The sequence below is a fragment of the Sphaerodactylus townsendi genome, linkage group LG06 (genome assembly GCF_021028975.2).
Source record: "Sphaerodactylus townsendi isolate TG3544 linkage group LG06, MPM_Stown_v2.3, whole genome shotgun sequence".
NCBI classification, from domain to species: Eukaryota; Metazoa; Chordata; class Lepidosauria; order Squamata; family Sphaerodactylidae; genus Sphaerodactylus; species Sphaerodactylus townsendi.
Window position 1 is genome coordinate 94,170,317 of NC_059430.1, and position 23,106 is coordinate 94,193,422.

Below are 23,106 nucleotides of genomic sequence, written 5' to 3' on the forward strand. Positions count from 1 at the left end.
AGTACAACCAAGGGGAACCAAGATGACTAAGGGGTTGGGAGTGCCTTTCCAATAAGGACAGCTGGAGAGTCTGGACCTTTTCAGTTTAGAAAAAGATGCATAAAGGGAGACATGATAGAGGTTTACAAAATCATGCATGGAATAGAGGTAGCTTTTTCTGCCTGTCATATAATCCCAGAATTCAGGGGCATCCAATTACATTGACAGGAAAAAATGTTCAACACAGCAAAAAGAACTAATCCTTTACTCAATGAGTAATTAAACTGTGGAATTCACTGCCAGTGGATGTAGTGATAGTCACAAGCATAGATGGCTTTGAAAGGGGATTGATGAATAGTAGGTCTATCCATAGGCAACTGGTTGACTACCAGTGTAACACAGTTACTACCAGTAACACAGTTACAGTGTAACCAGTTACAACTGGTTGACTACCAGTGTAACACAGGATGCTGCACTAGATTAACCACTGGTTCTCAAAATTAAGACCTGGGTCTCCCACATCCTAGTGTGACACTCTTAAGTACTATACCAGTGGCCATCACATTTTTCTCTACATACATTTTTGCTGCAGCAGAAAAATGTTCATGCAAGTCAAGGTGCTGTCACATATTCCCTAATAATAGCCTTTAAGTCCAATGTTTACAATCTGGTGCTCACAAGAAGACTTAAATACACATACAATCTTTCTGCTCAAGAAGAATATAGGATTTTGCCTTTTTAAAAAAAGGGATTCATACCCTGGCCAATTTCTGAGGCTCAGGGCAAATAACAGTCATGATTTTGTTGTTGCTAGCAATAGTAGATGGACTTTTTAGAACCATCCAGTTTCATTCATAATCTCATTTCCCAAAAGCTAATTTTCATCCCAAGAAGGAAATTGCAGCTGTTGAATCTCCCACGTGGCCTGATACAGCTGTTAAAGGAACACAGCTTCTAGTGGGAAACCACACAGCTGGCACTCTATGAGGCACAAAAAAACCCAAAATGGTTACCCACCAGGAGGGTTACACAAATTCAAAACAAAACAAATGCTTAACACCCCCACCCACGGCTTTTTCACATGTCCTGTCTGAGAAGCTCATTCCTTATCACTGGCTGTTCCAGTATAGTGAAGATTCTCCACGTGGCTTACATAACCTAACCGCAGCAAATGTGGATGCATTCACAGTGGCAAAAGCACTTCCACACAACATGTCTTCTGTACTATTGTCCAGCTTCCCTTAAATGCCTACTGCAGTGACTGCATTGGATCTCGGGGACATCGTTGTCACTGCTAACATGACCCCCTGCTACCCACTCTCTTTTCATTTCCATGCATGCAGCTCCATTAAAATTTAGAGTAGATCAGCAGCAAAAGATCATTAATGACCTATAATGCTACAGCAATTGCCAATTTTTTCCCTCAAGTGGCACAGTAAAGCAAAATTATTTTTGGTCTAGCAAATGCAGGTGCAGGGTTGGGTTTGAACGGGCAGATTCATCCAAGATGTAAAGAGACCAGAAGTAGAAGATGTGAGGTCAGGTAGTCCCCTTTTTTTTCTTCCTCTTCTTGTCCTTGAGCAGGCCCCCACCCTCTTTGTTGGTGCTGCACCAGGCCAGGCCAGCAAGGGAAAAGCCAAACCCACCCTGGACAGTGGGAGTGTTGCTTTCCCAACAAGAAACAAATCACTGGCCCCCTCGATAACTTTTGGCACTGCCCAGCCCACGATAAACCATGTACCTTGTTGGGTCACTTGGCAGCTGTTTTGGTGCAGGTGCAGTTTGACCAGAAGGCTATTGTAGAGAAAGTGTCTGTGTTAGCTTAACCGTCGCCATTTTGTATGTAGTCTATTAATGTAACCGTTGCTTGTGAACTTTGTAACAGTTCAACATCACTACCACGGCCTTGTTGGCCCCTTTGTTGTGAATCCAATCCTGGTACCGAGTAACGGTCAATTGAAGGTCTTGGCCCAGCTGCACAAAGTTTTGCTAACGGTTGGAACTTCAATAAACTTTCAGCCACAACACCTGATAAGAATGAAGATTTACATCACCTGCTTTAGTTAATTAGCACCAATTCGTGATTGGTCCACTAGGATCACCTGATGTGCAATTCCCCTATATCTGCTTTTCCATTTTGTAAGAGAGGCACCCTTTTTCCTTGCTTCCCCCCTCCCCTTTCACTCCCAATATACGCAATGCTACCTCATGCTGGCTAGAGGTTGTCTATTGAATTATGAGAACTGTTTGATTCTTTTCTTTTTTCCTGCTAAGCAGTGGAAAAGTTTTACATTTTGATTTTAGTAGGTTCAGTTATTTTGTCTCTGTTTGCTCTTATTCAGCTAATTGTATGCATAATATGCCACCTGACTATAGTTTGTTGAATAATGCCGAGTTCAATAAACTTTAAGAACTTGTTTTAAAGAAACTGCCTTTTTTCTGAGTCGTGTGAAAGTTCAAAATCCAAACCCACGTTTAAGGAGAGTAGGTAACTCATCCTCTACAGCTATCAAAATCCCCACTCCCAATTTTTTGACAACGCCTTGATACAATGGGCTCTCAGACCAAAGCTCCCTCCCAACCTCATAATGCTACATTGCCCCACTAAGTCATAAAAGGCTCCTCCTATAAAAAGGCCAGCATTTCTGCCTCTCCTCTAAGGAAGCAGGCTCTCTGTACCCTTCTCAACAAAAAGAACTAAGTCGAATTGTCACTTCATCTGCCACATGCTGGATCATCTTTATTTTAGAATCCTCTGCTTGGGTCTAGTGAAGCATTCTAAAACAAAGACCGTCCAGCATGTAGCAGATGAAGTGACAATTTGACTTAGTTCTTTTTGTGCACTAGGACCCAAGCAGGGCATTCTAAAACAAACATGGTTCAGCACTTGGCGGATGAGGTGACAATTCGACTTAGGTTATTTTGATTGCTTACTAGACTTAGGTTATTTTGATTGCTTACTAGACCTATATGACAATCATTAAGTGCTGTACCTTATGATTCTTGACAAATGTATTTTTCTTTTATGTACACTGAGAGCATATGCACCGGAGACAAATTCCTTGTGTGTCCAATCACACTTGGCCAATAAAGATTCTATTCTATTCTATTCTACTCTATTCTATTCTATTCTATTCTATTCTATTCTATTCTATTCTTTTGTTGAAAGGGGAATAGGAGAAATGTTATTGTCCTGCAGCCGTCCAGCAGAGGGCTTGCCTTCTCATGCCATCTTCCTTAGATAGCATTCTCTCCTTTTGAGAGGCAACATCCTGAAACCTCTTCCCTACAACGCTCTCCTTCTTCTCCCCCTTTGCCTTCTTTCTCTACTGTATTCCCCTTTCCTTCTCTCTCCTTACCCATCTTTGGCCTTTCCCCATACAAGAAGATAAGAAGTTTGCCATGTAGACCTCTTGGAGAGGCCAGATCTCTTTTTGGGTCAGAGCCAGCTTTAAGGGGTAAAAGTACTCCACCCACCAAGCTAAACAGACAGTGCAAGTTTATAATTGGTTGCTTGAATTGGAGCCAAGAAGAAATTTTTCCCTGTGCCCCCAAATTGGCCCAAGTGGGCACAGGTTTTTGCCTTCTCTGCACTGTCTTAATTAATTCCCCCCTTTCTGGTAATACTAATCAGTTTTATGAACTTTAAATGGGTTTTTGTGAATTTTAATAAGTTATAATTTTATAAGGTTTCATAGGTTTTATGGATTTTAAATAAGTTTTATTGTTCTAGATTGAAATTGTTTTTAGGTTTATTGATATTTTACTAATTTTACCTTATGTTGTAACCTGCCCTGAGACCTTCGGGTATTGGGCAGACTAAAAATATAAATACATAAATTACAAGCAGGACCCAAAGTAGATCACAGGAGACTGGGTGGGTGGGGGTTTGCCACTGTCTCAGCAAAGTTTATTCAATACATTGGCTTATCCCTATAAATGTCTGTGGACCGGTGTCTTTCTTTTGTGCCTGGGAAACAAGCCTCTTCTGCCACGTGCTTTATGTCAACTCCATTTGAAATCCTATGATCCAGGGAAATAGGAAAAGACATTTGTGTACTTGTTTAAAATTGGATCTGGTGTACCTCTTTGCCTAGCCTACCTCAGCCTTCTTGAATTGTTAGCATTTTGCTATGATTGTCTCTATGGCAACATAGCACTTCTGACCTTATAAAGCTCCAAACAGAACAACACCAGCAATAGTCCTGGTGGGTGCCTTCAGCTACCCATCCTAGGGTTGGGAAACATCCACAATTTTCAGCCAGTGATCCCCCTCCCCCACCCCACGCCACCCGACAAACCACACAAGAAAATAGTATTCTCCAGCCTGCCTTTGGAGATTATCTTCCCATTTGTGGACCATGGTAATTTGATTGTTACTATGGAGTAGGATGGCTAAAGCACAGAGATATTATGGCTCTTCCCCACATGCTTTATCAGCTGGTAACAAAATTGAGTGAAGAATCATCTCCATTCAAATCTGCTGTACAGGCTCAATCTGACAATAGTCAGATTGAGCCTGTACGGCAGGCTTCTCCTCCAGGATCCTTCTCCTCCAGGATCCCAGGAAATATAATTATTCAAAGGAACTGGATTTTACAGCTCCTTAGGCACTCTTGGCCTGACCTTGTCGGAGCTCAGAAACAAGGCAGGTTGTTGGCTGTGGTTAGAATTTGGAATGGACAACCTCCAAGGACTACCAGAGTTGTGATGTGGAGGCAAGCAATGGCAAACCACCTAAGAACATAAGAACATAAGAACAAGCCAGCTGGATCAGACCAAAGTCCATCTAGTCCAGCTCTCTGCTACTCGCAGTGGCCCACCAGGTGCCTTTGGGAGCTCACATGTAGGATGTGAAAGCAATGGCCTTCTGCGGCTGTTGCTCCCGAGCACCTGGTCTGTTAAGGCATTTGCAATCTCAGATCAAAGAGGATCAAGATTGGTAGCCATAAATCGACTTCTCCTCCATAAATCTGTCCAAGCCCCTTTTAAAGCTATCCAGGTTAGTGGCCATCACCACCTCCTGTGGCAGCATATTCCAAACACCAATCACACGTTGCGTGAAGAAGTGTTTCCTTTTATTTGTCCTAATTCTTCCCCCCAGCATTTTCAATGAATGCCCCCTGGTTCTAGTATTGTGAGAAAGAGAGAAAAATTTCTCTCTGTCAACATTTTCTACCCCATGCATAATTTTATAGACTAACATCTCTAAACATCTCTTGCTTTGAAAACCCTACGGGGTCACCATAATCAACTGTGACTTGACAATGCACACACGGTCACAATTTGTAGCTTATTCTTTACGAGAATCCATATTTTTTTTAATACAAGTTTTTTTAATTCATAAGTTTGAACCAAGGACATCTTCATAGCATTCCTAATAGCCCAGAGTAGACTGATTGCATCAGAGCTTGGAAGTTAAGCAAGGTTGGTACTTGGATGAGAGATCAGCAAGGAAGACTGTAGCAGTAGAGGAAAGCAATAGCAAACCTCTTTTGCTCAACTCTTGCCTTGAAAACTCCTTGAGGTGGAAATTCCGGGGGTTACCATGAACTGGTTGTAACTTAACATACTTTACCTTACTTAAAGACACCAAGAGTTGACTGAACGGGGTTTTTTTTGAGTTGCATGGAACCAGGGATGCCGTACAACACTCTTTATTGTATCAGTAGTAAATTTGCAAGGGAGGGATATCAGAGATGACAAGACAGATCAAGACCCAAAATAAAGATGAGGATAATGTCAAATGCCTCTCCCAAAGGAAAGGAGAAGTTACTAAGGGGGTAGTGTTCGGTTACTGGAGTACACCTGAAAACTCTACGGTGAGTAAGCAAACCACATGTAGCCCCTGAGCTACAGCAGTTATTAATATGGAGTTCTGCATGATATTTCAAAGCATTCACTCACCCTCTCGGTTTTCCCTGTTTCTGCTGCTGGCTTCCACCCAACCTGCTTTGGTGTGAATTTTCACACCATTCTGCCCACATCTGGAGCAACATTTGGTGCCATCTTACCTCTTGCCCACTATTTCATCCTCTGCCCATGTTTTTGTTATTTCTTAAATTATAGTGTTAGCACACTGTATATAATTTTAAGCATTTTTTGAAAAATTAAAATAATTAAATAATCAATTAGAAAACAACAAAATCCCCATAGGTAGTGGCTCTGGGGACAGGAAAGCACAGAGAAAACCACTAAGTAGCAGCTACGTTGCCAGTGTGAGTCCAGTGTGTTGGAGTGTTATGTGAACTAATAAGAAACTTGTATTAGTTAGTAACATTTATTTCAGGTCTCAAAAAGCCATTCAAAAACTGGTGGGTTTTTTAAAAAGGCAACTGAAACAATTTATTCTGTTTGATATACATTTCCAATCTTCCTTGCATTAATTGAATGGAAATGTCTCAGTGGTACTAACTTGTGTGACTAAATGCTCCGTTCATCGTTCCTGTTACAGCCAAGCACAAATCCAGCTGTTTCTAAAATGGTGATGTAAATGAGTGGCACCAGCCATCAACCATGGAATACAATTTGCACAGGAGGAAGAAATTAACATCCGTCTTGAAAGCCAGCATTTTAGAAGTGTACGTGTTTATCCCCATATTGCACAAACACAACCGAGTCACCTTGAAATATTTATTTTAATTTTTTAAAAATATGCTTAGGAACGTAGGGATGAGAAGTTTGGAAAGGGTTCACACCTAAGGCCTTGCCGTTTAAAACTGTTAGCAAAATGGTGCCCACGAGGGAATGATGGCAGGAAAATGGTGCAGGGAAGGTGGCCCAGAAAATGCACACCATCCAGTCTAGCTTACGTGTTAATGCGTTCTTTTCTAAAAGGTCAGACCAAAGCAGGTTTGAGAACTTCAACTAGCACCTTGACAACAGAGAACATCTGGGGGAAAGAACAATTATAGCAAAGTTCTGTGTAGAAACTTTAAAAAAATCAAACCTCTCCCCTTTGAAAGGGAAGGAGGAGAAAAAAATCTTGGTGAGGAACCAGCTCCCCCTCGCCGCCGCCGCCGCCAATACACCAAGTCTTACTGCCTATTTCAGGCTTTCCTTATAGTACAGTCATTCTTATAGCAGTCCATGAGCCTCAGCCAGGGTCTTTCCCACACCACTTAATAAATCCTGGGTGTTCCTGCCTGAGATCAGGAGATCAGATGAGTGGTAGCCATGTGAATATTGCTTGAAAGGAGACAGATGCCTCTCCCAGGCCTGGGTGTAGTTCAGCACGGAGCAAAGAGAATGAGTATTTGTAGCATCACAGCTTCCTTTTTAATATCCCTGCAGTTCCATTTTTAAGAAAAATGTTGGCGCTTGGAAATTTATTTATGTCAGCTATTCATCAGAACCTTCTCTGTAAGAGGTGCCTGAAGCAGCTTACAAAATTACAAAAACATTAAAAAAGACATCACAAACAGTTAAAGTAAATAACACTGGATCAATACAAGAGTGAGACGACAGGTCAAAATGCAACTTAAAAAAACATAATATGCATTACAACATGCAGCTTAGAAGGCACGAGAAAGGGCTCTCATCATTCTAGATAGACAGCAAATGGGGGGAAAGGCAATAAAATGCCTTGGCAAACAGCTGCATGGCACCTAAAAGTTAACCAATTAGGACCTGGGAAAATCTTGGAGCTTCTCCAGTTGAGGTACCACTGAACAAGCCCCTTGTCTGGTTGGCACCCATCTGACCGCAAGTTGTAGGTCAGAGTATCTTAAGTGCAAGGTGAGTGCAGCATGGGAGAAGATGGTACATTGGAACCTCCTACTTTTTCTTTCTGTCCTAATTCCTGTCTTCACATCAGCCACAGTCCCATACAGCTTTGCCAAGATGGGCCCCATGATGGCAACATAAGTTTTTTTGCTGGTCAAAAGGAGCCACTCCTCCTTTGACCACTGGAAAAGCTGGCAAGATACAGTCCAGGGAAAGCAAGCTTTATGATTCCCAGTCAACTAGAGTCTCTCTGTGAGTTGCCTAACCACATAGGTCCTAGGTAGGACCTCTCCCAGGTCTGTCCCCATGGGGCTCCTGCCAAGCAGCCGCTTGTTGGGAGTTGCCAGCTGAAGTTTTGATTCTGAGGCACATGGGATTCAGATTGAGCCAGTGGGGTGCAGAGAGAGAGAGGATTTAAGCCCCCCCCCCCCATAAGTGGCTCCCAGGTATCCTGTACTGATGAGCTACTTCCTCCCAATAGGGCAAACAACAGTTGTCTGGTTTGAATCCAGCCAGTTTCTTCACTCATTCTCATTTAATTCCCCTCCTTAAGGTTAGCCAAGTTTTAGGTGGGACCTGGAGATATCCCAGAATTGCAGCTCATCTCCAAATGACAAGAGATCAGCTCATCAGGAGAATACGGCAGTTTCTGAAGGTGGACTTTGAGGCACTGTAACCCCTCATGTTCCCTCACCTCCCCAACATAAGAACATAAGAACATAAGAACAAGCCAGCTGGATCAGACCAAAGTCCATCTAGTCCAGCTCTCTGCTACTCGCAGTGGCCCACCAGGTGCCTTTGGGAACTCAGATGTAGGATGTGAACGCAATGGCCTTCTGTGGCTGTTGCTCCCGATCACCTGGTCTGTTAAGGCATTTGCAATCTCAGATCAAGGAGGATCAAGATTGGTAGCCATAAATCGACTTCTCCTCCATAAATCTGTCCAAGCCCCTTTTAAAGCTATCCAGGTTAGTGGCCATCACCACCACCTGTGGCAGCATATTCCAAACACCAATCACACCGTTGCGTGAAGAAGTGTTTCCTTTTATTAGTTCTAATTCTTCCCCCCAGCATTTTCAATGTATGCTCCCTGGTTCTATGCAACCCCTGCCTTCCCAGGCTCTCTATGCTCCCTTTTTCAGCAATCAAAAAACTGTTTGGATCAACCCCCTGGGTTACTTTTCACATTAGGAAAATACTGTAGGTAGTAATCTTGAGCCTCCTCCTCCTCCTCCAGGCATTCCACAGACTCCCGTGTGTCTAATTATCTAATAGTCTTGCCAACGTCCAGGCAGGGCCTAGAGATCTCCCAGAATTACAATAAATCTCCAGTCTACAGAGATCAGTTCTCCTGGAGAAAGTGACTGCTTGGAGGATGGACTTTTATGGTATAAGACCCCAAAACACTCCTCCTCTTCCCTAAACCCTATCATTTATATGCTCTGTCCTCAAATCTCCAGGAATTTTCCAAGTTTGAGCTGGCAACCCTATAATCTAAGCTTCAACAAGAAACAGATCAGCTTCACAGGACCCAGAGACAGGCTAAGGAACAGTGTGTGGTGTGACTGAGCCTCCGGTTCTACCATAACCACCCTTCCAATCACCCCATTCCAGAGCATCCATTTTGCATGTCCCAATCTGAGTTCCCTAGTAATTGCAACTACCTGTCTATCTGTCACTGAACTCTACAACCAGCCTTTGATTAATTTCCTGCAATTATTCCTCATTATTATACTGCTTTCATATCACCCTAAAAACAATCCCTGCCCCATTTTTCTTGATGTTTGCACAGTTTGGGCCCTTGGGCATGAATGTCACGTCCCTTCTTAGCCAGCTGTTTGGCCAAGCAATACGTATTAAGTTCATTTAATCTTTCTCCATAAATCACTGTCTCCCAAGCCCTTGGATGCCCCCCCACCCAAATGAAATTCAAGAAGATTTAGTGCTTTCTCTGCTGGCTTTGGGGAAACTAATATCAAGAACCATTTTCCGATCTCTTTATAGGTGGTAGGAAGCGGGAATCGAATCCTTTGAGAGGTTTCTGTTTCTGGCATCTGCGTAATTATTTTTGCTTTATAGGGTTAAAAGGTCTGCCCCTTCCCTCCTAGCAACGAAATTAGAATCACCTGCCTGATGCAGTTCGGCTCAAAAGAATTGGAGGCTTTGGAGAGTTTATTATAAAGCAATGGAGATGAAAGAAAAGAGTTCTTGAGGAACTCACTACCACAAGACATACTGATGCCTACAAGCTTAGATGGGTTTAAAAGGGAATTAGATACATCCATAGAGGATTGTTCTATTAGTTTTTATGGTGCTATTTAATCCAGAGGCAGTGTACCTCTAAATACCAGTTGCTGGGTAAGGAGTTCACTATGGGGGAGGTAATTCACTCTCTTGCCCCGCTTGTGGACTTCTGGTTGGCTACTGTTGGGAGATACGATGCTGGACTAGATAAGCCTTTCAGTTCTCTGTGCATTCATTCACTTGAAGCAGCAGCAGCAGCACGCAGACACACTGAAACCCTAAAACTATAGCAAGTTTAAAAAGCTCTACACAGTACCCCAGAAAGGTAATTTGATAATGTTCACGTGGGGTTCTTCTTTTTTTGCATTTACAGTCTGCTCATAATCTGAAGTTCCAAGCTGCAGTTTACTAAGTTTGCACATATATCCAGCTTTGATGGTAACCACATGTGTCAGGAACATTGTGGGCCATGCACACTTCCAATCCAGGCACCTGAATAGGTCTCAAATACAGGGATGTGTCTTGTCTTAACAAAATCGGAGTCACATTATCTGCAGTGGCCTGGCTTCTTTTCCTGGGTTCTGACCCATTGCAGAAGAATGGTGCTTCTTGAAAGGACAGACCCCAAGATTGCAAACGAGTCCTGCAAGGGGGGGTGTTGTGTGGTTTCTGGGCTGTATGGCCGTGTTTTAGTAGCATTTTCTCCTAATGTTTTGCCTGCATCTTCAGAGGATCTGATGGTAGTAAAGCAAGTGGAGTATATATACCTGTGGAATGTCCAGGGTGGGAAAAAGAACCATTTGCCTGTTTTAACAACTGTGTAAAGGGTGCAATTAGCAAGCTTGATTTGCATGTGTTGAGTGGAATCCACCCATTTGAACATGTGAGTAACCATGAGGAGAGCATAATCAATTAGTGAGGGCATCTGCATTGTAGTAGCTTGGCTTTTTGATCCCTTTGGTTGCTTACTGCCTGGAGAAATCCTGTGTCTGGGTGGTATTCATTAGCAACGGTCTTGATTCTAGTGTTTTTCAGTACTGGAAGGCAAATTTTGTTCATTTTCATGGTTTCTTCCTTTCTGTTGAAATTGTCCATTTGCTTGTGAATTTCAATGGCTTCTCTGTGTAGTCTGACATGGTGGTTGTCAGAGTGAACCAGAATTTCTGTGTTTTCAAATAATATTCTGTGCCCAGCTTGGTTTAGCAAGTGTTCTGCTAGTGCTGATTTTTCCAGCTGAATTAGTCTGCAGTGCCTTTCATGTTCGTTGATTTGTGTCTGGGCGCTGCCTTTGGTGGTCTCTATGTAGACTTGTCCACAGCTACAAAGTAGACTCCTGCAGAAGTCAGAGGATTCCTCTTATCCTTTGCCAAACATAGCATTTGTTGAATTTTCTTAGTCCTGCAAGGCCTTTCCAACAGCTCCTGTCCTGAGCTTGGTCTTCTGTGAAGGAGGAGGGTCTGAGTTTGCTTGGGCAGAAGGTGCTCAGAGGAGTCCTACCCAGAAGGTCCTGTTTGGCCTTAAATCAGAGGAGGAGGTCCTTGGTGCAGGGTTCTCTCTTACTGAGGGTTTCAGGCTTGGTGGCAGCATCAGAGTCTGGTGCCCCTGCAGCTGACGCTATTAGATGCTCGTCTTCTGAATCTGTGCTGCTCTGGATAGGTATTGTGACAACTGTGGCTACACAGCCATGATAATAAATGCTCAGCAAGATCTCAGAAACTCTGGTTTCACCAGTTCCTTTAGCTTGACCCAGTGCCAAACAGACTCTGCTGCACAGCAGGAAAACTGAATTTGTCTTGGCAATCATGATCCAGTAAGAAAGACCACCAGAAGTTTGCTCATAGGGGATTGTGGCAGATCTCAACCACAAGGGCCCTCTCCACACACACACGGCAATTCAGGTTTGACTCGTGTCCGTGGAAATCGTTACCTGAGCTCGACTCCTCCGTTTCTCCGCACGGCAGCTGACTTGTGTCTCCAGAGCCGAGTTCAGAGGGCGGGATTACCTCCTCGCGTCTTCCGCTCTTCATTCCCAATTGGCTGTCATTCTATGGTGGGAAACGTGAGTGTGCATCCCTTTTTTTCGTTTTCTGACATAGGAGCTATGTAGGAGGATTTTTTTTTTTAAAGGAGCGCTGCTGGCTGCCGCCATGAGTCTCCCATTCTGCGCATGGCCAAAAATACTGCACTGTGATTGGCTGGCTGGCAGTGTCGAGGCGAGGGAGATTCCGCATTCCGCCAGCTTTGGCTTGAGTGCAACCCGAGTTCGCCAGGAAGTTCTACCTCCCAGTCGAGCCCAAAAATTTAACAGTGAGAGGGGGGTGAGTCGAGTCAGACACGAGTCCAATGTTACGGCTGTGCGGAGTACCCGGGTCGGACCCAAGTCGAACTAAGGTCGAATCCTACAGTGCGGAGGGGCCCAAGGACAGTCAACTTTCAGGATGTTTGTGTACTCACTCACCATTCTGGAATAATCCAATTATACCATGTTTTTTCTATAGGCCATTATAGTGTAATGGTTAAGAGTGGTGGTCTTTAATAAAACCAAGTTTGATTGCCCACTCCTCCACATCAGCGGCAGACTCTAATCTGGGGAACTGGTTTTGTTTTCCTGCTCCTTCACATGAAGCCTGCTAGGTAACCTTGGACCAGTCACAGTTCTCTCTGAACTGTCTCAGACCTGCCTACCTCACAAGATGCCTGTGGTGGGGAGGGGAAGGGAAAGTGATTGTAAGTCACTTTGAGGCATTTTAAAGGTAGAGAAAAGTGGGGTATAAAAACCAACTCTTCTTGTTCTTCTAATCTGTACAGCCCCTGGCACTGGGCAATAACGGCTCTGGCTTTCTTTATAGAAACACAACTTTGAAAACTAGAAGAAGTACACGCGAAGCTGTCTTATACTGAATTGGTCTCACACAGTCAGTACTGTTGACTCACTGACAGCAGTTCTCCAGGGTTTCAGGTCAATATCTTTCATCACCTACTAATTAGCCCTTTTTTCTGGAGATGCCAGGGAAGGAAACTGGGACCTTCTGCATGCAAAGCCAGATGCTCTTCCACTGAGCTACCCCCCTTCCCCCCCACTCCTCGCCATAGCCTCTGCACACACACCTTTCTGAAACCCATATTCTTACACCCATTTCTCACCTTGGTCTCTTCTTTCTCTTCCATTGACTGTCATTTTGGGGAGTTATATACAATTTAGATTAGAACAGGCTTCGAAAGGGGTGTAGGACTCTTTTTTACCAATTGTGATACTGCACTGCATTGCACACATAAAAAAAAAATTCCATGCAGCTAGAGTCTGTGTCAAAAAGAAGATTCTGGTTCCAGGAGCAGCACATTTTATTCCGCTGTAAAATTACTTAAGGCTAAGCTTATTTCCCTGCTAGCAAAACCTCTCCATGGGATTATTTACCTCCAAAGCATTTACTTACCAACAACTCTCCTTCCAGGAGAAGATTATTTGTCACACTCTTTATCCCCAGGATGAAATTAAAGTCCCCTATCTGACAGTTGATTTTCCCTTCAGGGCTGTAAGATGTGTGAATTCGAAATGAAATCTTTTGTCTTTTACAGATTGCTTGAAGTGCCCCCCCCCCCTGCTGCCCCGACTACAGAGCCCCGAGTCTGTGAAAAAAAGGAACAGAAATACATCTAAAATCTCACAGTAGTTGAATGATTCAGAATGGTAGGGAAAAAAAGTCTTGTTTGCAACTGGGAAACAAAATGATTGAATATGAGCGATACCTAATGTAAACAGGCATGCATCCACTCGACAACCAATGGCCCTACAGCCAAATGTGGATCAGTATGGATTAAGATATGCCATTTCTTTTTTTAAAAAAAGGAAGTGAAATCTTTACGGTAAGGAAAGAGAAGAATTCTTATCAGACTAAAGGGATTCTTGGAGTTTTGTTTCTTTTACATTAGCTTCCATGCCCAATGATTTAACTGTCAACTTATCCTTGAGTACCTGTGCAAAATGTCATTGGTTTGCTCATTAAAGAACTTTTTACAATCAAATGGAACATGGACAAAACAAAACAAAACTCAACAGGAAGGGAAATCATAGAGGGGAACAGTTGCCTGTAATCCCAGTGCAAATAATGTCTGGATTAATGCCAGTGCAACAGAGCAGTCTTGCAAGGCACTCCTGCTGTGCACTTATGGCTTGCCTTGAGGCTGTTTGTTTTACCTTGGAGTTTTTCCACAGTCTTCTGTTTATACAAAAGATTGGGCTAGAATACTCACCCCAATGTCCATTCAGCAAAGACAAGCTGGACCAAAACAACAGCTTTTATTTGCAAGGAAGGTACCTCTTAAAACCATCAGCATTAGCTAACATAGTAGAGCTAGAAACTGAAACCAAGAGCTCCACCCAGTAGGACCGAACTAAATCACACAGATAATAGGGGAGGAGCACACACAATAAATGTATCACACTAGCAGAGGCCTTTTTGCTTATACTTTTATTTTAAAATGTTCCTTTTCTTCTTATCTAAAGTCAGGGTTGGAGTGAGGGGGAACTGTGCCCTACACCCCGCCACACCCCTGCCCGCCCCCGCACTGGATCACGACCTGTGTGTTGCGGCCCCCCCCAGTCCTCTTAGCGCTACGCCACTGTCTAAAGTACTCCTGCTAGTCCAACAGGGGCAAAAGTTTAAATCCAGCATGCCTTGTTGTTTTTCTGCAACCCTCCCCCTTTTTTCCCTGTTGTCCAAGCTCAGTAGACCAGTCTTTTGCTCCAGCATTAGACCTTTAAAAACACACACACAAACCTACAAACAAAGCCCTTCTAATCATTTGGAAATGGTGGCCAGAAGATAGGAAAAATGACTGTTGGGTGAATTGGGGAAGGCAGGAAGGAGCAACAAACTCAGATAAAGAATTACGCTTCCTGTTTAGATGTTTTGCTTCATGGGGAAAAGCAAAGCAACAGGAAAAGTCACATTTTGCCAGCATTTGGAAACTGCACAGCTTCTCTGCTCAGCCGCATGGAGGACTAGGAAAGGGCAAAGAACAATGCATAAAGGAAAGTCTGCAGCAGAGGAAAACTTATTGCGAGGTAGAACAAAAGTACATGAATGGCGCAAGTACATAAATGTAGAAATAGTACATTTGTGCTATTTCCTAATAAAGGACATGCAACAATCAGTGTTTGGGCTGCAGGAACATCATGTCAATTAATGAGAACATCAATGATCAGTAGTGTTAAGCTGTATAATTTCAGCTGTGTGAATGAGCGCTTTTACACTGGCATTTTGTTGACCTCTTCCTCTGAATTTTGACATAGAGTCACTCTTTAATTATAAAAGGTTGCGAACTCCTGTGTTAGATACTGAAGATTCTGTATCTGCCTACACTACCATTGAATGATGATAGTTTTTTCCTCTACACATGTTGAGAAGAGTGCCTCTGAGTTTGTGCTGTACACACTCTTTTTGAACGAGAGAGTGGATATAAGCAGCCTCATATTGGAGTTAAAAGTTCATGGTTTGAAAGACAAGCATTGCTTCTACACAGTGTGGTTTCTTCTCATTACCTTCATCAGTGATGCAAAGACAGACACATGTACATCAGCTTTACAGCTTTCTTATGCAAGTTTTCTATGCAGTTTCTCTCATCAGTCCCTTGTAAACCACCATTTTCCTTGCCACACAGTTAGAGGACTTTTTGAGGGCTTTCAAAATATCAGTGCAAAGTTCTCAAGAAATACACAAAGACGATGCTGTTTTGCCCCAAGTTTTAGGCATTCAAAGGTATGCTGCCTCCCAGAGGCGTAGCAAGGGGGAAAAGTGCCCGGTGCACCAGTGTGTCCTCCGCTGCAGAATGCCCCTGCCAGGCCTTCGCCAGCCCCCACAGGGGCACCCGCCTGGTGCATCACATCCCCGCCCCGCCCCGCCCCCTTGGAACTACACCTCTGCTGCCTCCCCATTCGTCATGGCTAATGACCACCAACTGACCTTTTCTGAACTCCTCTGGCTAAGTAGCAGACCCTGAGCAGTTCTTCTCAGAATATAGGAGCCTTGCCAGGGCATTTTGCACCCACTAGCCACTAAGAACTGGCTGCAAAGCATCATCCATTGCATACATTTATTAGGACCAACCTAATGACATATATCAGAATGCAAGCTTTTGGGCTCCCCAGAATTCTTCATCAGGCCAGAAACCACAAAATTAAAAAAGGGGGAAAGCATATATTTCAGGTCTTCATGATGATCTTTAAACCCTCTTGTACTAGGATATGATAGGATTTCTGACAGGCAAAGAAGATGGGGATTAAAGACCCTGCTAGCCAGGGGCCGTAAACGCAAAAGGCAATACAACAATTACTTAGCAGCACCTTCAGTCTTCTTTGCCTTTCAGTAGTTTCACCAATTCTGGCATGAGAGGATCTTCAGATCAACATCATGACCTGAAATACATGATTTCTCCCTCTTTTTTATTTTGTAACATCTGGCCTGATGAAGCATTCTGACGAACCTCAACGTTTGCGCACATTTATGGGTCACGGGGATGGTCCTAACAAAGCTATGACAAGGGTGGTGTTTTTGGCCTTTTGCTTTTGGACCAACATGGCTACAAACAACTACTGAATGTGGTCAAAGCTGCTTTTTTTTTGAAGGGTCGTATAGAAAGGAAGAAGTGTCAGTAGATGCAGCTTCTCCTGCCTTGTGCTGCATCCCCCCATCATTGTAAACCTGGGCTGCAACCTCTCCTTCACCTTCCGTGTACATTCTGTGCCAAAAGAGAACCCAGCAATCTTTCTTATCAGACAGGAAATTTTTATTCTATTTCACATTTCTGAGTATTACAGAAACAAAAATAATTACAAATGCCTTGTAATATTTAAGCTCCAAATGTTAAAAACAAAGAAAAACAAAAAAAGCAAATGGTTCCCCCAAGCCCCAGAAAAACTTTCAGCATTGGAAAGCAAGGTCACACATGATGCAACTGACAGTAAACATTTTTTTTTGTAAGGAGCACAGGGGGTTAAAAAAGAAAGCGTGACATAGAAATAATTTTTGGGATTCAGGATTTTTCAGACCTTTCTTGATCCAGTGATGGCACCGAGTCCATTTAGAATGCATGTGATTTTGAAAATATAAGTGATAAAAGCGATTACAAAAATCAACGCTAGATTAAAAAATAAAGCTGATGGATGAGAGAGACAAAAATGGCAAAAAACCCAAAAAGACACGAACACAACATGTCTATTTTATGGCAAACTCCAGATCCTTTGGCCACGTGGAAAACAAAGTCAGCGAGCTCCATATAAATTCTCTGTAGAAAGCAACGTTCATGATTCTCTATTATGGCCCATAACCAACATCTCATTACCAGGCTAAGTAAGGTTCCTCATAGAGGAAAAAAAAGAAGGTGCTTTTTTCACAGTTTTTATACTTCCCAATAAAATACGGTCCGGAATTGGACGAATGCCCCCAAAATACCTTTCCGGGAACATCACACATTCCTTTAGTGGAAAGGAAAAAACAAACTGAAAAGTAGAGAGAGAAGTGACCCGTTGCACCCCACTGTGGAAGCTGGCCGCCTCTACTGCGCACTTGTCTTCAGGATAAAGTCTGTGTGGTTCACAGGCAGTGGGTGGGCTTCAGTGTTGAATATCCAGTCCTCAAGAGACAGCACATCATCTTCACAGAATAGAAGATACAGATACCTGCAGCCAGGGCAGAAGGGATATCAAGACATGCTTAGAAAAAACAGCTTGTTCTGTCTTAATCAATGGTGCACAGGTAAATATTGCCAAGCAAACTGAGCTAGTCATCTTCAAACTGTATGGGATTCCTTGGAAGCACATAATGGGTTCCTCAGAAAGAAGGTCTGTAACGGCACACAAACTTATCTGAAAGACAGGTTGCTACATTTGCTGTAGCATGGGTTGGACAAATTAAGAAGGGTAGGTCTATTGCTGGCTGTTGGCTGTGGTAGTTAAATGCAGTGCCAGATTAACCTAAAGCAAAAGTAGCATATGCTATGAGCCCCGCATTTTTGAGGGTTCCACACTAAATATTTGCAAGCTACCAGGTGAAATTGGCATCTCACCATATTCTCACAATCTGGCAATGTTGTTTACATGTAATGAGAGCAGTGGATATGCAGGTGTGTGTTGGCTTCTTGCTGCGTCATGTGCACACGTGTGGTGTCCTTTGTGCTGTCTTCCATGCTCTCAAGCCACTGCATTGTGTGCTGTTATGCCGCTGGAGGGTGTACCTGCACCTCCACAGAGACCCAGTGACAAGGCCCCCTTTATAATGCCCTGCATTACCTTAATCCAGCCCTAGTTAAATGGGACCTTCCAGACTCAGAGACAGAATGCCTCTGATTGGATGGGTAGTAGTCAGAAGATAAAGGCTGTTGCCACTGGACCCTGCCTGTGGACTTTCCTGTATAGTATCTGATTGGCCATAATTAGAAACTGGAGTAGATGGACCACTGGTTTGATCCAGCAACTGCTACTATTACTGCAGCTTCACAGAATAGTTGGATGAGTTCTTTGATGGACCCTCAGTTCATACAGTGTGATTGTGAGGGCTAAACAGTCCAGCCAGTAATCTGTTTAAACCATGTGTATCCCCAAAAATAGTCTCAGAATCCTCCGCAACACACAGGGGTTCCCTCAGCAGATGAGCTCATGTGGAAAGGCAGCACATTTGGAACAAAATTAAACACATTGCCTTAACAAAACATCTTTGTTTCCTTGTCTGAAAGTTTTCACCTAAAGTAGGCCCACATATCTTGTAGCCTAAATAGAATGTAGCCCACCATCCACATTTGGCTGCTCAGCGGGGACTCTGTACGCCTCCTGTTTTGTTTGGTTCTTGCTGCCAATCAAAACGAATACATCAAAAAAGAGAATACAAACCCAACCCAAACACAGAATTAGGTCCCTTGAAGGTTGAGAAGAAACAATGTTGAAAATTAAACAAAACAGATCAATTAATTGTACAGTACACTTAAAATATAAATTAAAAACACAGGCCTTGAATAATCTAGAGGCTAAATTCAAGGCCTATGTTTCAAATATGTATTTTAAGTGCACTGAGCAACAAATTATTATGTTTAACTCATTCTTATCATTGTTCTTGCTTATGATCCCTGGTTCTTGCAGTCTCTATTAAATGGGATAGGAGACAGGGAGAGGTTGGAAGTCAAGCACTTGACAGGCCCCTGAACAATTAGGGCATTCTTTATTCTCTCTAGTACAAGACACAGAAAACAGTGTGGACGGCATTCTCTTTTTATGTACAAGACGGATTCTCTGCAAAGGCTCTCCATCTGCTTATCTTCTTTAAATTGCTCAAACATGATTTGGTTACAATATTTAAGTACCTAGATGTGAAGTGAACCATTAGCTACTGAAGTGCTCTTTAATCTTGCAGGGGTTTCGTTAAGTTGTGCACACTGGGATTCAGTAATGGATTTCTGCTTGCATTCATTGCTCCACTGATAACAAGAACCAACGGCCAGGAGTTAAAAGACATCTAATCCAAATGAGAACAAATGTTCAGGGTAAGCACAGAGTGTGATTAATACTTGACTGTAAAAAGCACCTGGTCATCTTCTGCCTCTTTGTGCAATATCCCTGCACATCTTTAGTAACACTCCTATTATTTAGTACCTTTATTGCCTACTTTCTGTGTTATGGTATGTCATGCCCTAAACACTAGTGTCGTTATGCCCTAAACACGTCATGGCCCTAAACAGCCGCAGAAGGCCATTGCTTTCAAATTCTGCATGTGAGCTCCAAAAGGCACCCGGTGGGCCACTACAAGTAGCAGAGAGCTGGACTAGATGGACTCTGGTCTGATCCAGCTGGCTTGTTCTTATGTTCTTATGTTATTCAATTCTGTAATCCTAGTCCTACTGCACTAATTGTTTTATATTCTGCAATCCACTTCAAGGCTCAGTGAGGAAAAAATGAAGCAAGCAAATAATTAAATAAATACACAGGATGTGTATTATGCTTGTTGCAAGCTCCTTAGAAGAACCTAAGGCCTGATTTACACATGCAAGAAAATGAGGTGATAGTATTTAGAGGTGGTAAATGGACCCTACCCCTTCACTACAAATGGAAGATCCTGGTTTAGAATGGTCCCATATGCAAAAAAAAAAAAAAAATCCACAGAAGCATAAAGTCAGCACAGCAAGTAAAGGACAGAGTTCTCTGCTGTGCTAGCTTTCTATTGACAGGGAATTTTTCATGTGTAGGAGTCTTCATGTGTAGGAGTCCTCCAGCTGTAGTGGTGCAGTCCAACCACCTCATTCTCCTGTATGTGTAAACCAGACCTCAGCAGGCTTTTTTGATCCCTGGCAAGTCAACAAGGAGCAGAGAAAACAGCCTCTTTTGCTCAAAGATTTTCCCAATCCTCAGCAACTTACTTTAACGTCTCTGCCAGGAAAAAACTCTGTTGCATGTTGTCATGACTCGGGTTGGTGGTATAAACATCCCGGATCCCAGAGAAACCAGCTTCTACTCGGCAATATTTCTCGAGTGCCTTGTGATGGGGGTGGGAGGGAATGAGAAGGGAAGGGAAGGAACGTGAGAGGAAAATGAAGTCAAATTTCTTCAGCCACTTGGAACAAGTAATTAAATTAATTACAATCAACAACTTTTAAAAAAATGGTGGGCAAGTTTACAAGTTTGATCCAGGTTAATGGAGGCCACACTGAAAAGGTTGTGTGTTTTTTTTAAAAAAGGATTACCTGAGAAAACAGGTTAGCCTTGAGGAACTGTGGGATGGGCCGGAAGGCTCTGACCAATGGCACTATTATACCCAAAGTGCAACAGTTTTAACAATGGGAACTGAGAAGAACGCCTCTCCCAAAATATTTTACCATTTTCTGACAGTAAGATTATCTCCTGTAGATTCAATGGCAGCCTGCACATAGCTCCATGATCAGTACTGGCCCAACCTGGAACATCAGGGTTACAACTGGGAATCCATCAGCAGGCCAGAACAGGGGGTGGGGGGCAGGTGGATCAGTTGGCATGGGCCTACAATTTTTTCCCTTGATGGTATTCTTCCTGGTAGGCAGAGGGGAGGCTTTGAACCTAGCTGTTGCTTCTGCAGGTCCTAGACTTATGAGGAAATAGACCTTGCAGCTGGGACTATGAATTGTGCCCACGGAATGGACATTTCATTTGTATAATAAAGGCTCTGCCACATGCTGGACTTACTCCTAATTGTCTTGGCAGTTGATCTGTAAGCAGTGGTATTGAACAGTTTTTCCATGTCTGCCTTCCCTCTGCATTTTCACAGGGGTGGCGTCAGTTTCTTTTCTTCCACGCATTCTTTAAGCAATCAGGATTTTCAAGGGAGCGTGTTGTGGTCATTGGTGGCATCATAGCACCCACCCCTTATTTTTTAAAAAAATACTGAAATATTGATACATCAATCTAGAGTTGTAACAATAGGCTTAGCAGGTTCATGTCAGGACTGCAACTTCCAGCATGCACCGGCTGCTGCCTTTTTCCAAAAAAAGTGGGAAAACAAACTGAGAAGCTACATCCCACCAGAGCTTCAGAACCAATGAGAGGCCAGGAGCTGGGAGGAGGGGAAAAGTTGATTGGTTGCTGCCTGTTTTTGTAAATAGAATAAATACTGGAACTGAGGACAAGAATCCTCAGTTCCAGCACCCTGTAGGTAGGGTAACATAGTTCAATAAAGTTTGTTCCTTTTTTTAAAGCTGAATTTGTTGGAGTGTGTTCAGCCTTACAGTTCATTGAATTCCCAGCATTCATGAAAATAGTCTCTATCTCCTTCCCTAACGGAGATTTCAGGAAAAAGGTAAATCTCTGTAAAGGAATGGGTTAAATACTTCCTTTTTTCTAAAATTAAAGCTGGGAATTCAGAGAACATTCCAATGCTCTAGCAATATCTTGATATTTAAGTGCCATTTTAAAAGAAAAATAAAATGAAACCACTCATCTTTGGCAGGGGGAGAGGGACTGGTTTGACTATGATAGTCCAATCATCAAAAACCAACAGAACCATTACAGACTAGGAAAAAGATTACTCAAAGATGGCTTCCAGAAAAAGATCAAAGTAGTCTCAAAGACATGGGGGAAAACCTGCAAAGTTGCAGCAGCTGGGGGTGTGTGTGTGTGTGAAAATTAAAGGCACAAAAATGCATATGAAAATCAGGGTATAAATCAAAGCATTTTGGGGCCATAACTGCGAGACCCTACAAACTCTTCTCCTCCTGGCTTCCAGGTTCTGAATCACAGAGACCTTCACTTTCCTCCTCTCTCACTTGGGAGGATCCACCCAGGGCAAGTAAGCAGCCGTGGTGCCTTGCCCGCTTATCATTCATTTATCTGTAAGAGGAATGAGAGGAGGGGTTACCAAGGGATACCTGGTGGCTGGCCATACCTCAACAACTTCCCATCCCCACTGCCTGTACTTTGGATCGTGTGTCAATCTCCACATGTACAGATAACTTTCAACAACTTCAGGGCGCAGAATGTAATAGCGATCGCTGAGCCGGGTGGCTACTGCTTCAGTGCCAGAATCAAAGCGAAACGCTTCTGGACCCAGCTTGGAATCTAACAAAAGAAAACAAAAAGCATTCAGAGCAACTGGGAGCTGTGATGCTCAAAAGTATTGATTAATCTTTGCATCAGAAAACAATACACACACACACGCATATCTCGGCAGTGATGAATTAGAAATCTCCCTCCCCCATAGGAGCTGTGAGAGGGGTGCTCAAGGCATGGCTACAACTTGAAGGAATCATATGGAGGGTGCGTTTGGCCATCCCATCCCTCTCCTTCCCCATCCAGGAGTGAGGAAGTGGAGTGTTTGAGCTGCCTGCGCCTCCTCCTCCTCCTCCTGTGTCCCACCAGCCTTGGGGCTGGTGCTGCCACTTTCGCCAGGCACCTGCCTCTGTTGCCCGCCTGTCTTTCACTTGGGCTTCTGCTGCCTGAAAAGATGGGGGGCGGGGCAGGGGGGAAGAGAAGGCAAGCTGGTGGTGGAGATGCCTGCCAACCAGCAGCAGGAGGGCCCAAGGGAGCCACAACTGGCTCAGCTAGTCCAGGAGCTGCTGGGACTTCGAGGGAGTTGGGGAGGGGTAGAGGGAGGCTCCCTGCCTCCCTCCTATTTGTGGCACTAGGAAAATACACACAAAGCCCCCAAA

At 43.4% G+C, this 23,106-nt stretch overlaps 1 protein-coding gene across 1 annotated transcript in view; it reads right to left on the bottom strand.

Annotated features, from left to right (window-relative positions):
- Positions 1-16,716: 16,716 nt before the first annotated feature.
- The window catches only part of MAN1C1 (mannosidase alpha class 1C member 1), a 151,026-nt gene continuing 144,636 nt past the window's right edge, over positions 16,717-23,106 (bottom strand). The window contains exons 10-12 of the mRNA XM_048500196.1: positions 22,344-22,516; positions 20,350-20,465; positions 16,717-17,626 (exon numbers count right to left, since the gene is read on the bottom strand). Of these exons, the coding sequence (XP_048356153.1) occupies positions 17,503-17,626; positions 20,350-20,465; positions 22,344-22,516 (413 nt within the window). The 3' untranslated portion in view covers positions 16,717-17,502. The remainder of the gene's footprint in view (positions 17,627-20,349; positions 20,466-22,343; positions 22,517-23,106) is intronic.